Source organism: Cryptomeria japonica, chromosome 7, assembly GCF_030272615.1.
Source record: "Cryptomeria japonica chromosome 7, Sugi_1.0, whole genome shotgun sequence".
Classification (NCBI taxonomy): Eukaryota; Viridiplantae; Streptophyta; class Pinopsida; order Cupressales; family Cupressaceae; genus Cryptomeria; species Cryptomeria japonica.
This window is the reverse complement of record NC_081411.1, coordinates 280,811,556-280,827,508: the sequence shown is the minus strand read 5'-3', so window position 1 is coordinate 280,827,508 and position 15,953 is coordinate 280,811,556. Positions and strand designations below refer to the sequence as shown.

At 41.0% G+C, this 15,953-nt stretch overlaps 1 protein-coding gene across 2 annotated transcripts in view; it reads right to left on the bottom strand.

Annotated features, from left to right (window-relative positions):
- The window catches only part of LOC131064377 (importin subunit alpha-9), a 198,909-nt gene that overhangs the window by 79,981 nt on the left and 102,975 nt on the right, over positions 1–15,953 (bottom strand). For both annotated transcript variants that reach the window (XM_057998494.2, XM_057998493.2), the window contains exon 5: positions 181–365. In XM_057998494.2, coding sequence (XP_057854477.1) covers positions 181–365 — 185 coding nt within the window. The remainder of the gene's footprint in view (positions 1–180; positions 366–15,953) is intronic.

Genomic DNA, 15,953 nt, shown 5'->3' with positions numbered 1-15,953 from the left:
GCTGATTAAAAAATGCAGGACACCTTGTAGGATACGCTAGAATCAAAAATCACACAGGCAACTGCATGTGAACTAGTGTCAAAAAATTTGTTCTTTGATACAGAAAGCTGGCAAAGCTGGCAAAAACAAATAGGAAACAAAAGATCTCTTCTTTGATACAAAAAGTTACTAAACGAAAACCTTAATGAGATTCGACAAAGCCCAAGCTGCAGTTCTTGATGTTGAACCCTTGTTTGATAACAATAACCGTGCAAGAGGTGGCAAAGCCCCTTGTGCTAATAAAATGTCCCGAAATTCCTCACCTTCACCAGCAACATTTCCCAGAGCCCATGCACACTGCTCAGCCACAGGTATCGAGCTCTTTTCTGTTCAAAGTAATATGAAACATATTAAAAAGAAAGTGGACATTATCTGAAATCTCAAATATATTGTTCATTACCTAAGCATTAATTCAAATCTCAAAAAAGATCTTAATTACCATAAACAGATAGCATTGTCTTTAAGCATGATCTGTTTAGCTGTATAAATTTAAAAGCACACAAACCATTAACATGAGAAACAAATATAGTGGGTGCACAAGAATGGCACCACCAAATATTCATATACTTGTCTCATACATATCAAGTACATTCAAAGAAACCCATAACTAGAATAAAATGGTAGTTGTTAAGTCTAACCAGGTAATCCAATGTAATAATGACATGATTAATACATGTATGGTATGCAATAATCACATCATCCAACATGTGCTTAAGAATAGAGCATAAGATTAGGAGCTTGATTTGTTCCTCTAACAAGATCCACATCTAAACAATACAAAGGTAAAATGTCGTGATCAAATAAATAAGTAAAGGTAAACATAGAGACAAAGCATAGACATAGTAGAGGGAATCACGCATACTAGTAAGTCTGATTGAAACTATTGAAGCAGAGATATGGAAAAAAAAACATGATTTATCGCAATTTCCAAAAAATCAGACATCTCAACGATTTTTCCCCCTATTTTCACCACCATTTTCACACATAAGTATCTTTTTGGATTTTTGACTTGAAACTTTGAGGATAGGGTTTACAGATGAGATAAGGCTTAATTATAGCAGGAAATCACTCTAGTGCTTAGGAAATGGCTTATGAAGTCACAAATGGACCCTAGAAAACACCAAAGAGAGTGACAACCAAAATGAGCACAAAAAAATTAGATGATGATTGCAAACCAACATATCATACCTCTCTCTTTGCTCCTCTTGTCACAAGTTATACATATGTATCCTCTTCTCCATTCCTACCACATTAGTGGATTTCATGTTGGGGCGGTCTTTGTTATCGTGATCACTAGAGCCACAATTTGTGCATAGCTTTCTACCTGATTTTGATTTTTTGGTACTTTCCTTTGGAAAATAATCCAATTTATTACACTTCCCATATTGTATGCTAGGTCATCTTCTCTTGCCACCATGTAGGTGAACTAGTCCTTTGCTAACATTGTTGCTTTAGCTATTCAATAATCAAATTCTATGGTATCTCAATCCACCACTTGAGGGTGTTTGTTTTGGAATCCAACACTAATTATCCTCCTAGGGTTTATTTAAGTTAAACAAACATTATGCTATGTTGTAAATTTCAAATAGTCCTATAAAGCATGTATATACCACATGTCGAGTTTTTTTGTTTTGTTTCTATGTTATCAAGTATACCCTTAAGGTGTCCCACACCCATACTAGGTGCGTCTGGGCATAGGTTGCCCAAGGGTACACCTAGGTATGCCCAAGGTACATACTAGGCATACCTAGGCGTACTTGGGCATTCCCAAAAGCACTGGGTGCCAAAAAGTAACAAAAAATTAGACATTTTTTTACCCTATTTTTGCATCCAAAAATTCTAAAATGCCCCTAAAAGCATCATTTCACCCACTACAATGATCATCTTGCTCTCTTCACTCTCTTTTCTCATTTTCTACAAAAAAAAATTAAAAAACTCCCTCAACCCCTTCAAAATCTTGTTCATTATGGTGTCATTGATGTCAAAGGTTGATGATCAACGTCATATAAATTTCGAAGGATTACTCAAAGTCTAAGTTGTCGGAATGGGTTCGGGCACCAATTCGGGTTCGAAGACCCAGTTCAACAAAATTTTAAAAGGGAGTTTGGGTTCGTTAGTACAAAACAATGAATATATATATATATATATATATATATATATATATATATATATATATATATATATTATGAAGAGCACACGGTTATACTAAGAGGGGGGGCAAATCAATATAACAACAATCTTTTACCAATTTAAACTTTTCAACTTTAATCATAAGTATATAACTTATCTCATAAACATATTCATTGCATACCAACATTCATATGTGATTTAACTAATATGAACACAAGTAGAACACAAGATATATACGTGGAAACCCTTACAGGAGAAAACCATGACAAATCAATGCTTTTATAAATTTCTTTTACACTGTTTGTAGGCACCAACCCCTAACACTGTTTGTAAGCACCAACCCACTAGAAGCACCAACTCCCAAATCTGATTTTGTGAGCACCAACCCACTGGAAGCACCAACTCTCACTTCTGAATTTTGTGAGCACCAACCCACTGGAAGCACCAACTCCCCAATCTAGAATTAGTGATCACCAACCCACTTCATATAAATCTGAATTTCCATCTTGACAATGTTGTTATAACAACGGATGATGGACATTACAATCTTTTCAAATCTGCACATATATTTTCCTTCCTCACAAGCATATACTCTTCTTCATAAAACTGCTATATTATCTTCCACAAATCTATCATGATCTCTTCCTAAATCTGTCATAATTCTTCTTCTAAATCTGCATTAAAATCTTTCTTATATCTGCTGTAAAAAATTCTTTAAATCTGCTATCAAAATGATCTTCAATGTTGTCCCATACACAACATACACTCTATCTTTTGCACAAATTTCGACCATGAAAGTATTTAAAAATCTGCTGTAAACTTCATTAAGAACCAATCTTTTCTTCAAGTCTGATATAATATCCTCATAGATCGCCCTCTCTACTTCTGAAACATGATCATATAAACTTTATACAAGTTTCTTTTTATCTCTGCAGCATATTCTTCTTCATCAAAACTATCTGGAATATTACTTCAGAAAATATCACTCACTGTTCAGAATTTATTTATACAGTCTGAAAATTATTTCAGAAATATATTCTCTTTCAAATCTGCATCTGGAATGATATTCATGTACCTGCTGTAATAGGCATGCTCTCCTCTTCTTTATAACTGAATGATATTCTAATAAAGATCTCTTTATTCACTCTACACGTACACCACTCTCACACAAAGATCTTCTTTTATTATACACACACTCACTCACTCAGAAAACTGATATCAAATAAATGTACATATATACTCTTCCATTCATTATTTCATGAAAGAGTCGTATCCTTCCTTAATAACCATTCATAACCACAGGTTATGATTATGACCAAAAACAATATTATGATTACCAATAAAAATAGTTTATAGTATAACCATCAGCTTCAATTATCATTAATTGCTAATAATATTATCCACGTCTATAGTCAATAATATATTACTCATGCTTAAACGCTGTCTTTGTTCATAATAGTTGACCGGTACATAGTCGCTGTTCTACGTAAGTGTCACTGCTGCTCATATCGAATAACACTAATGATTGTCATTGTTGTGCATTCTTTATATGGATGATTATTTGAAATCAGTCGCTGCAATGAATCGACCATTACGCTGTCTTCTTCCTCACAAGCTTCTTAGCAAAGATGCCTTGTTAACATATATGTGATCACTGTTCATATTCTTTCAACTTGGATGCTTTTATCTTTAATTATATATGTCTTGGAACATACCCAAAAGGATGTTAGCTTCTATATGTCCACCTGTCATAGCTCTCGATAGTTTTGTTAACAGCTGTATAACATTCTTTAATCAAGGAATTTATTTAAGGTCACCGCTTTACTAAATAGCTTGCCGCCGATACTATATCCATGTGATGTCTGAAGACGATATTCTTTACCTATTTTTTTATTTTCGATTCATGGTTTGAATAATAATATCAAATCGAAACCTTTTGTCTTATTAATCGACTTATATGATTAATACGTGGTCTTCTGAAGATTGTCAGCCACCATATAAATTACGTGGTCTTCAACTCCATGAAGCAAGGTTTCATAGATCCAGCGGCTGCCACCATACAATCTGCTGCCGCCTTCAGTATCGTGAGAAACAGTAATGGTTTTAGTCGCTTCTCTTAATATTCCTTTGACTGCAATTTCATGCCATTGACTACATATATGTATTTTGACTTGCTTCTTAGTAATAATCAATTCGTATTTGAACATACAATTAATGTCTTATTGATTGTGTGTCGCTGTATATGGTCGGCACCACTGTTTCGTGTATTGCTGTCTATGATCTGTATGTTCTTATTTATGTATTAATTATGTACCATCGAATAGTAGCTTTCTGCATAATATACCCTCTGTCTATTTGTGTATATGTATGCACCTGTATGCTGTAGATGAATTTCAGATAGTCATCTATATGCTGTATGTGTATTCACTTTAGTCATATATCTATTGTTGGCGGCATTATTGTACACGGGAATAACATTAGTTAATTATGTGTAATTGTTTTGGTTAGTTGGCAACCGAGGGGTGGAAGTTGCGGTGCGACGGTTGGCGCTCGCACCCCCTCGGTACCCTTTTATACTTCGGAATGTAACTTGTAACATACACTTATTGATGAATAGAAGATCCGATATACTTTGTCTGCTATTTACGGCATTATTCTACGTTATGTCCTTTATGTCTTAAGTTATTCACCCGAGAGGGCAAACATTTGGCGCCGTTGCCTAGACGAACTCGGGAACGGAAGACACGGATGGCGCACAGACATAATGGGCCTACCCGTTGGTGAAGTAAACCCGGAGGCCGACGACACCCGAACAAAACTGTACACAGGAGAAGACACGGCAATGCGAGAATTTTCGATTTTGCTCCAGGTAGCCATTCAGACATATGTTCGACGAGAAGCGGCGGAGGCAGAAATCCCACCAAGTGCCGTGTGGACAGCGCTGGAGGTTAGCCCGGCAGTAAACCGGTTAATGAACCACCTCCCCCGGTTGCTTGCACAGGCATCGCTGGCACAGCAGGCCCACCTGGAGGAGATTGCCCAGGAAGAGCGACGACAACAAATCCTGCAACGCTACGAAGAGAACAGCCGACGGGAAACGGAAAGAGATGGCACCAGGCCGGGAGGGAATTGAACCGTGAACTTCTTATTTTCAAATAAAAGTGTCATTGACACGAGTTGTACTTGAGCAGATGAATTAATAAAGACATGTTTTGATTTAAGAATTGAGAGTTATGGAGATGTGTGACAATTAATGCCAAACCTATTGAATAAAGATAGGAATAGAAAACCAGAAATGAACGAGTGGGAGGCCGCGCAGAGGGCTTTGATTCTGGAGCAGCAAGTAGTACGTAGACGGAGGCTGAGGCAACTTGCCGAAGGACGACCTGCCGAAGGGGGGCCCGAGGGGAACCAAGGAGGTGTCACGGAAGGTGCAGAGGCCGACGGAAATTTCTACGTGTCGCCGGATCATCGAAGGACACGGAGCCACGAAGAATTTTTAGAAGAAACAAGGTTACGGCGAAATCTAGTCGAGGAGACTCGGGATCAGTTTAGGAACTTATCCCTCACGCCACGGAGTGAAGATCACCAACGGGAAGTAGGAGTAGGAGCGTGTCAGAACGAAGGGGAGGGCAACAGTACGGGTGTAGGTGCCACACGCGACAGGCAAAACACCGTACCTCCAGGACACACCACCAACACTACCGGAGGTAGTAGCGCAGGGCCACAGACACAGACACAACCGCCTCCAAGAAGACGACCAGGGATGGCGAGCAAACAAAAGTTACCAAAGTTCACAGGGGACGGCAAGGAAGACCCCTTACAGCACTGCCGTACATGTGAGACCATTTGGTCCGCCAACGGAGTAACAGACCACGATGACTGGGTACAGCAGTTCCCAGCCACGTTACGTGTAGTCGCCATAGATTGGTACTCTGATGTAGATAAGCAAAAAGTGGCCACATGGGCTACCCTACAGAAGGAATTCACGGAGGAGTTTCAGTTGCTTCGTGATGACAACAAAATTGTGACAGAGATATACAGTACTGTTGTGACCATTTCACACATCGCCCCATTGAAATGGGGACCCCCTCTTTTTGCTTTTGTTTTGCCTGTTTTTCTCTCTGCCTTTAGGATTTTGAGTGAGTGAGTGAGTCGTCTGGACTAGGGTTAAACCTTAGGAGTTTCATGTTGATATTTTCAAGCCGAAGTCCAATCCAATTTTGAAAGATTATTGAGCGTCCTCGCGTAGATTGCAATTTTGAAATAAGATGAGCCTGCCAGGAAGTCAAGATTGTCTCAGGATGGGTCCAGTTAAGATTTTGAGGGTACCTTCAAGTTAGGTCTAAAGTGTTGGCATTTCAATGATTGAATTATGCAATTTTGTCCGGGTGAATTTTGACCAAGTTTTTGTAAGTTTACTAACTTGCCTCTGGCCTTGGAGATGACCTAATTTTGCCTTGTCAAGTGATTGAAGACCAAGAATATGGATATTTTGGCCTATAGAGGTGAAATCGCTCCTGTCCCTCACCCAGGGACCAGGGCGAAAATGGATATTTGATGCATATTGGTTATTGACTTGTTTAATTTGTTTTATGCAGGGTCGCCAGGAGATGCAATCGAACATGGATTGAAGGTTTTGAAAATTTTTTTGAGACTCAAAAAGACAAGTTTTTTAAGGTTTAAGGCCAAATCGCTCCTGTCCCTCTCCCAGGGACCAAGGCGAAATGGCTTACTTAGATCATTTTCGGCCTCATTTTGATCGAACTAAAGCATCAGGGACGCAATAAGAGATGAAATCAACATGATGGAGCACCCAGACTTAGTCGTTTGCAATAGAAGGTTGAACATTTGACCTTAAGGACAAAAATCGCTTCTGTCCCTCACTGAAGGACCGGAGCTTGAACACCAAGTTTGCCTTATTCTTGCAAGATTAAATGATTTCGCGATTTGGAAGAGTTCAAGGAAAGTATGTTTTGCTCATTGAATATAACTTGAATGGACCACGAAAGAGAAAATCTACCCAAGACACAAGTTCGCTCTTGTCCCTCTCCCAGGGACCAAGGCGATTTTTCAAATGAAGCTCCTGTCCCTCTCCCAGGGACCAATGCGATTTTCTCAAAAGACAAGTTTTTGGCGAAGGTGAAGTAAGTTTTAAGTTTGAGACAAATGAAGGAAGGCTTGATCACCCCATTGAAGATAATTTTGAAAGTTGGCGAAACGCAAGTCGGCTTATAAATACAAAATCGCTCCTGTCCCTCATCCAGGGACCAGGGCGAAATTTAGGTTATCCAGCCTCCCTCTCCGAATTTGAATGGGTCCAAGTCAAGACACGAAGTCAAAATGATGTTTGGAATGCTTTAAGGGAGAACAAAGTTGCAAAGACCACGAGAACTTGATGGAATTGCCTAAGGCGCTCCTGTCCCTCACCAAGGGACCAGAGCGAAATAGTCAAGTATGCCTAATTTTTAAATGCCTCTTTCGTTTCAAACGTTCAAGATGGAGTAAGAAACAATGTTTTACGCCTTGAAGAAAATTCGATGTTAATATGATTAAGGATTTGTGCCATAAATGCAAAATCGCTCCTGTCCTTCACTGGAGGACCAGGGCGATTTCTACAGAATCAACCATTCCCTTCAAAAGTTACGTCAAGGCAAGGTCATGCAAGGTCCAAAATGTCTTTCGAAAGACGAAGAACAAGGAGTTAACGTCAAAAGTCGACAAATCTTGAGCTCAAATGCAAAAATCGCTCCTGTCCTTCAGTCAAGGACCAGGGCGAATATCCTTAGAAGAACTCATTTGGTATTGAAGAAACGAGTTTGGCGTGCATAAAGTAAACAAGGAAGATCATCAATTGCCCTCACAACTCGATTTGGCAATTTGGAAAATGAAGACCAAAGGCAAGAAGTAAAGTTCGCTCCTGTCCCTCACCAAGGGACCAGGGCGAAAATCTCCAGAATATCAAGTTTGCTTTGCAAAGGACGAGTTAAACATGCGTAGAACAAACAAGGATGATCATTGCCTACCTCGCAAGTTGATTTGACGGTTTAAAAAACAAGGACCAAGGAGTAAAAGCAAAAATCGCTCCTGTCCCTCACCAAGGGACCAGGGCGAAAATGGTTTAAAAGGTATTCATTCCAAAGATGGAATAGGTTAAACTCAAAATACCAAGCGAGAACCCCATTTTGGACGTAGAGGATGAAGTTCCAAACGTGAAAAATGAAAGATGGAGGACCAAAATGCATGGGCGCTCCTGTCCCTCTCCCAGGGACCAGAGCGATATTGATTAAAGTCCCAAATTCCTCCCATGCCTAGACGCCAATAATTTTTTGAAGTACATTAAATGCTAAATTCGATAAAAACTTTGAAATATTTAATTAAATTGGCATTTAAAAATAGCGCATAAGGCATTTAATAATTAATTTAGCCTTTTAAAAAATCGAAATTATTAATTACAAAGGCATTTAAATTAATTAATTATTAAATTAAATAAAAAGGGAGAGCGCTTGGGGATACTATTTTAATGTTTTTTACAAAAGTCAGCCTCCTTTTTATTTAAATTTTGTTTATTATTTGCCTTATTTTCTAAGTCGGCCTATGGGCAATTAAAGAGATGAGCGCCTATATAAGAAGGGTATTTTGAAACATTTTAATCCATCATTCAATCATTGTTCATATGCGATTTGGAGAGGAGCACTAGAAAGTGCGAATTTTGATCCAAGGAGAAGAGCGAAATTTCAATCCAAGGAAGGGTGCGAACTTTATTGGAGGTTAGAGGTGGAGCGAGTTTCCCTCAAGGCGTTGAAGACCCAAGGTGGTGAAGTTGATAAAGGAGGCGCATTTGCTAGAAGAAGCTCACGTTGAAGACTTCAATCTTCATTTTGCCTAGGCGAATTTCCTAAATTTTGCATTTTTTTTTAGAGTTTGTTCTCAAGAGAGGTATGGCAAGATCTCCCTTGTCCGAATTTTGAATTTTGAATCGTCCTAGCCTCAATTTTGAATTTGAATTTTGAATCTTGAATTCCAAATTACATCGTTATATTTAGGAAATGATAATTCAAGGATTTATCATGAAGTTTCCTAAATTCAATCTTTAATCTAGTCTATATTTCTATATTGCAAAATCCATTACTCATTATGAAATGTTGTGTAGGTGTCACGATGGCGACCCCGAAGGCAGGAGCATCCACCAGTCGTCCAGCCCTCATGAAGGAAGATCAAAAGAATGAAGAAATGGAGACCAAGATCGTGTCGAAGTGGAGCAACATTGGAGATACCAACTTGGGAAACTTCAATGTGAAGAAGTTTCGAGAGGTTCCTTACATTGGCAAGCCATCACCTGTCGCAAGAAGAATAATTGAAAGTGGCATTATCAAGGCGGTCGGCTTCCCTCCAGCAATCCAGTGCCATGAGTTGATGATCGAGTGTGCTCGCCATTATGATCTACAATCAAGATCGATCGTGTCCAAGGAAGGAAACACTTTGGCTTACCTTTCAGAGGAGGCTATAAGTGAGGCTTTCCATCTTCTGGAGCACAGAGATATGATCTATAAAAGCTTAGAAGGAGCCAGGTCCATGTACGAAGATGATCCAGACACTTGCTTGAGCATCATCAACAAGAATTGGTTACTCAAGAGTCGTCCTCGCCTGAGCAAGATTCCAAACACACCACATAGGATCGACTTCCAGGAGGAGTATAGAGATTTGATAACATTACTCAACCGAGTCACAGGAGCTCCTCAAGCCTTCTATTTTGAGAAGTGGATGTTCTACTTCATCCAAGTGATAGTTCAAGGAAAAGGAACAATTCATTGGGCTAGAATGATTAGCCATTGCTTGGACGTGCAGTTAAGAAGACTGAAGGCTACCAAGTCCTTCCACATGAGTTCATACATCATATATGCCTTGATAAGGAGTTTTGAATATGCAGGATTACCTCACAGAGGAGTGATCGGAAGAGGGCCCGGGGAAGTCAGAGTTTGTGATTCCTATGTTCATTTGCATCATCCGCCAAGAAGTGACTACAAGTTAGTCAATGATACCTTCACGATGAACATCACCGGGACATTGCAAGGCGGGATTCACAATCGGCTATCTCAAGATGCACAAGAGCTTTTAAAGAGGTATGGCGCTTGGTTCATCCAATTTCAGAAGTTTACATATATTAGAGTTCATGGATGTCCTTCACCTCCCTACATGTTGCCGAGATATCCGACAGACAGAATAGTGTTACTTGAGGTAACTAGACAGTTGGCAGCTTATGCGAAGGCATTCAGACACAAGCATGGAAATGGAGTTCCTGTGCCTATCATACTAGGAAATTCAATTGAGGTATGTCCTAATGCTCTAGCCATGGATGATGCAGAAAAGGAGTTAGCTTTATATTCATTTTCATTCTTTGCCTTGAGAGAGAGTTTTGATCCTTATGGGTATATAGAGGAGACAATCGGAAGGAAATACAAACATGAACCTCAGGTGGAAGACTTTGTGATGAATCTCTCAGATGATTTAGAAGTGAAAAGAAAGATGCATTCCAGATTGCCTTTGGATTTCATCAGGAAATGCAAAGTTTACAGAGTGGCCGATCAAGCTCAAGACAGTGGCAGGCACCTCCAGTCATCATATGATAGAGAGGACAAGGCAGTGAGGATAGATTGGAATGAACCTAAGATTGTGGACTTAAAAGCTTTGATGGCTCCAGTCTTGTCCTGTACTCGCAAATGGGTTGATGTGCAACATCAAAAGTTGAGAGAGCGGGGCATATCTATGACTTTTACTTTGGAGGAAAGGCCAGGAGAAGGAGGAGCAAGTGTAAGTGAAGGTAATCCTAATCCCAGAAGCACAAGCGAGGGCAACCTTCGAAGCGTAAGTGAGGGTAATCCTCATCCGAGAGGCTCGAAGAGGAAAGAGAGACCTGAGAAAAGAGAATCCTCCAAGAAGAAGCCAGAGGCCAACCGAGATCGTTCATCCGGCACATCTTCTCGACAAGAGAAGAGGACACTTGAAATGGAGGAATCTATGGAATCAATGGTACAGAACGATAAACAGGAAGAAGGACAGGCACCTCAACGTTCATCAAGTCGATCTCTCCAAGTCAATGAGCTACATGAAGACAAGAACGATGACGAAGTGACATCTCCTCTCAGAGAAGAAGAAACATTGCCTAAGGAGATACAAGTTAGAGAAACAAGGTCTGCCATTCCAGATTGGTTAAAAGAGAGACTAACAAGGGTGATTGTGATCGAGGACGAAGATAATGTGATTGATTTAGAAAGCCTTGTTGGAAATTCTCAGGAAGTGACAGAAAAGAGGAAGGCCACTAAGATGTCCAAGATGATCAGAGATGAGACAGGATCTAGGAAATTACAGATAGCTACACCAGCAGTGGACAAGTATGAAGGTGAGATCCTCGCAGAGGAATATGATGTAGAGACATTTGAGCTTGGTCCACTCACAGCCGAGCAAACGTTGGATGAGGCAACCGATTCGTTTGAAGCACTTAAGGACAAGCTTAAGGAAGAAATGGAAAAGAATAGAAAGCTTGAGAGAGAGAGAGGTGCTTGGAGAGGCTACTTTAGCCATCTCAATCAGCCTTTGAGGCGTCAGGATCCAGCAGTATCTCCTGTACAAGCACTTCCCCTTGAATCAATTGGTGAGGCAGAGAGAGTCAGGAGTTTGGTCCAGCTTATGAGCTCTTGGATTGACAAATCTCATACAGTTGCTATTGAATTTGTAACAAGAATGATGCAGACCATTCACAGAGCTATCCAGGTTCTTGAGATCATCCACAACCTAATGATAACTGTAGCTGCTTTTGCTCATACTAAAGATGTTATCATTCCTGTCCTGCAAGTAATCAGACAAACATCTAGGAAGATCCTAGCGCAAGAAAAGATAATGGATGGAGGATCTCATAGTTTACTCCAATGGTCAACTTTACTCCAGATGAAGGAAGTTCTTTTTGAGGACATCAGTAACAAATGCAATCAAGTTGAAGAGATTATCCATCTGATCCAGGACAAGGTGTTTGAAGTATTATGTATTATTCTCGGCAGGAGGATCAAAGTTGAGACAGATGTGGATCTTCAAGAATTAGAAGAAAGGGTCAAGGTCATCTTTTGCAAAGATGAGAATGTTATTACAAATGAGCAACGGGATCAGATGTTTGCCACCATGCTCCTGATTGAGAAGAACAAAGAACTTGAGCCTGGATGGGATGCAGCTCTTCTCAAGGCTTTCGATCAAGTCATCCACTTGGAGGAACGAATGAGGAATCTTCCCGAGATTCCAATTGCTGAGATCAAAGGAATCGTGTCTAGATTCATTGTATATGCTAAGAAAGAGCATTGGAAAGGGAATAAGATTCTAGAAGAAAGGTTGTTATAGATGATGTGGCACCTTAATTGTCATTGGTCTATGTCTCCTAGATTTTTGTGCCAAATTAAATATTTGGCTATGCATTTAATATTGTTCAATAAAAAGGGGGCTATTTGTAATAAACCCTAATTAGGGTTTAGGTGTCATAATCTTGGCCATTGATCTTCTTTTGATCTGAGCCGTTCATTGTAATTGAGTATGCTATATATACCCTCATTCCTTTTCATTTTGTCATTAGATAGGAGAATTAGAAAGAGAGAGCAATAGGAAATAGTTAGAAGTTTTAGAGCTATTTTGAGAGAAGAAAGTATTTGTAGCAAGATTGAGCTTTGAAGAAAGAATTCAAGCAATTGTTGTCTATTTTGGCTTTGAGATCAATAAAATATTGAAGTTATGGTGTTTTATTGCAATTCTTGTGGCTATCTTCATGGTTGTTTGTTTTCTTGAATCATTTTCAATCGAAGTAGCATTTAAGTTTGAAGGACTAAGTGTTGGGCTTGATCTTTGGTGAGATTCACATTCCAAACCACTAGCTTCTTACTGATTGTAAGGACGCCTTGTGTGGTCGACTGGAAATATTTGGATTATATAAACCTTCATTCATTATTGAGTCATTGATATGTACCTTCATGGTAGTGCCTATGATTCTTGATGATTTGAAAATCATTATTCACCTTAGAAGATCGCATCAGTTTCAGTAAAGTTGTAATTCCTTGGCAATACTGAAGTTGGTAGAATCTTGCCAAGTCTAGCCTACATTGAGTTGTTCTTAGGATTAGATTAAAATTCATCTCTTGCAAACCTTACCCTTTTGATCTTTTTGGGAATTCATTAGTATTTAGGAAATCTTGTTCTTGCAATTCGGATACGTAAGGCCCCTTGATGAAACAGCAATCACAACGACCACTGGTGCTTATCCACACGTAGAGACCCTACATAAAAGAACATTGGAGTCACCCTGATTGATCCTTTTTTTGCGACATCTTCAGCAATCAGAGGCTTTATTCAAGAGAGGATAAGGTACCCTTGGGTATTTTATTCTTTGTTAGGCAATGTACAAAATACACGTCAACAAGTACCAAGCAAGGTACTAAGGAGACAGTACGGGCATACAGTCGGACGCTGAAAGAACTCTTGGGTAAAATGGAGAGCCAGCCGGCTGAGGGCTTAAAAAAACGATGGTTTGTGGAAGGATTGAAATCCTCCCTACGAAAAAAAATGAAGATTGTACCCCCGACGTCATATGACGACGCCTATAACAGGGCAATGGATCTAGAAAGCGAGTACAAAACATCAAGAAAGAAGAAAAGTAATAGATATTCATCTGACGATGATGAAGATTCTGACGGAGAGAGCAGTAGCAGTAGCGAATCAGGTAAAAAGGTACACGCGCTCCAGAAGGACATGGAGCGAATGCTGAGAGAATTCAAGGCCATGAAAGGGAGTACAAGTAAGACGGAAGAAAATGAAGTGTGGTGTACAGACTGTAGGAGTGACGGACACACAAAGGGTACTTGCCCGAAGAAGGCATTCTGTGAGATTTGCCAAATGATGGGACACTCCACCAAGGAGTGCCCATACAATATGAAAACCCAAAGCACGAACCAGGTGTTGTTCACAGAGCAGGCCACAACATCCGCACCAGCGGGTACGGGCCAGCAAACTAACACAACGGCATCATCTGGAGGATAGCGGGATAATAGACGCGGCGGCGGCGGAAGAAATAATAACAATAACAACAACAACAAAAACCGGATCCAGTACGATGCCAAGGGTCGGCCGATGATTCAATGTAGGGCCTGCAATCAGTGGGGACACTTCGCCCGTGATTGCACGAAGGAAGCCAACCCTCAGCACCTTTGCCGATGGTGCGGGCTAGGCGACCATGAGGACGCAAATTGCTCGAAGCCTGGTGTACACCTTCTAAACATAGAACCTACGAAGGCAGAAGTATTGGCAATCACAAGGGCACAAGCTAAACAGATTGCTTACCCAAATCCCCACACGGAGACCGAGAGAGTGCGGGAGGCCAGAGAAGAGATCACAAGGGAAATGGCCGCACAAGGACAGAACAGTCACCAGACAGCAAGTCCACCACGGACGAAGGGAGAAGAGGAAATCTTATGGCAAATATTGCAGGTAGAGGTACCCGTGAGAATTCAAGACCTCCTGGAGACTATGCCGCAGCTAAAAATGGCTATTTTAAACTGTGTACCCCCACAAGTAAAAACGAGGGAGGTCGTGAGCCCCACAACCAACCCCGTGTTTAGGGAGGTCGTGAGCCCCACGGTCGACCCCATGTTGTTGGTAGTCAACAATGGACGCCACCCGGCGGTGGTAGAAATGGGTATACTAGGGACCACCTTAACAGACACTATTGTGGACGGAGGATCAGGAGTAAATGTACTCCCATAAGCGACATGGAAAAAATTGGCAAAGCCTACATTGTGGCCCCCTACGTTCAACCTGCTAGGGGCAGACCAACATGGGATTAAACCCATTGGTACCCTCATGGGCCAGCAGGTGATGGTCGGCACGCAGCCATTCGTGCTGGATTTTGTGGTAATCCCCTTAAAGCAGAAAGGATATGATGCCATCCTGGGGCAGGGGTGGCTCATTGCAGCAAAAGCGAACCATAACTGGAAGCAGAATACCCTTTCTTTGGAAAACGTCGGGAGGAAGTACGTAATCGATCTCCGTACGCAGATGGTGAGCGAGGAGTTAGCCTCTTCCTCCGACTCGGAATCGGAGGGACACCAGTTAGCGGAGGGTGGAAATAGATGTCGCATGGAGCCTAGTGATGAAGGGGTGTTAGAACTGGAGGCATGCTCAGGGGACGATGGGGACTCCTTGAATGGCCTCTTCCATTGGCAAATGGGAGATTATGAACTATTTACACTCTCGTGCAACGTATTGAGCATCGAAGAAGAACCAGATATATTTCCCCCAGAATATGGCGAGTATAAGGAAGGGGAGGCAGCAGTGAATGAGACGCCGGCACACCAATTTCCAAAGGGGGAGCCTATTAAGTATCAGGAAGCCAAGTTAAAAGAAATGAATCTTGGGGGGACAAGTGACCCCAAGATCATCCTTGTCGAAGATGACTGGAATCCAGTGTTGAAGGCCGCAGCCTTCAAAATTTTCCTAGAATACAAGGATGTCTTTGCATGGACATACAAGGACTTGAAGGGCGTGCCCCCAGAACTATGTGTGCACCGAATAACGTTGGTACCAGGAGCCCAGCCAGTGAGGAAGCGGCCGTACCGAATGAACAAAAATTATGCTGTACGGGTGAACGACGAAATTGAGCGGATGTTGGAAGCGGGCATAATCTTCAGAGTACAGACAAGCGAATGGGTGTCCCCCATTGTGATTTCCCTCAAGAAAGAGGCCAATCAGATCCGGAT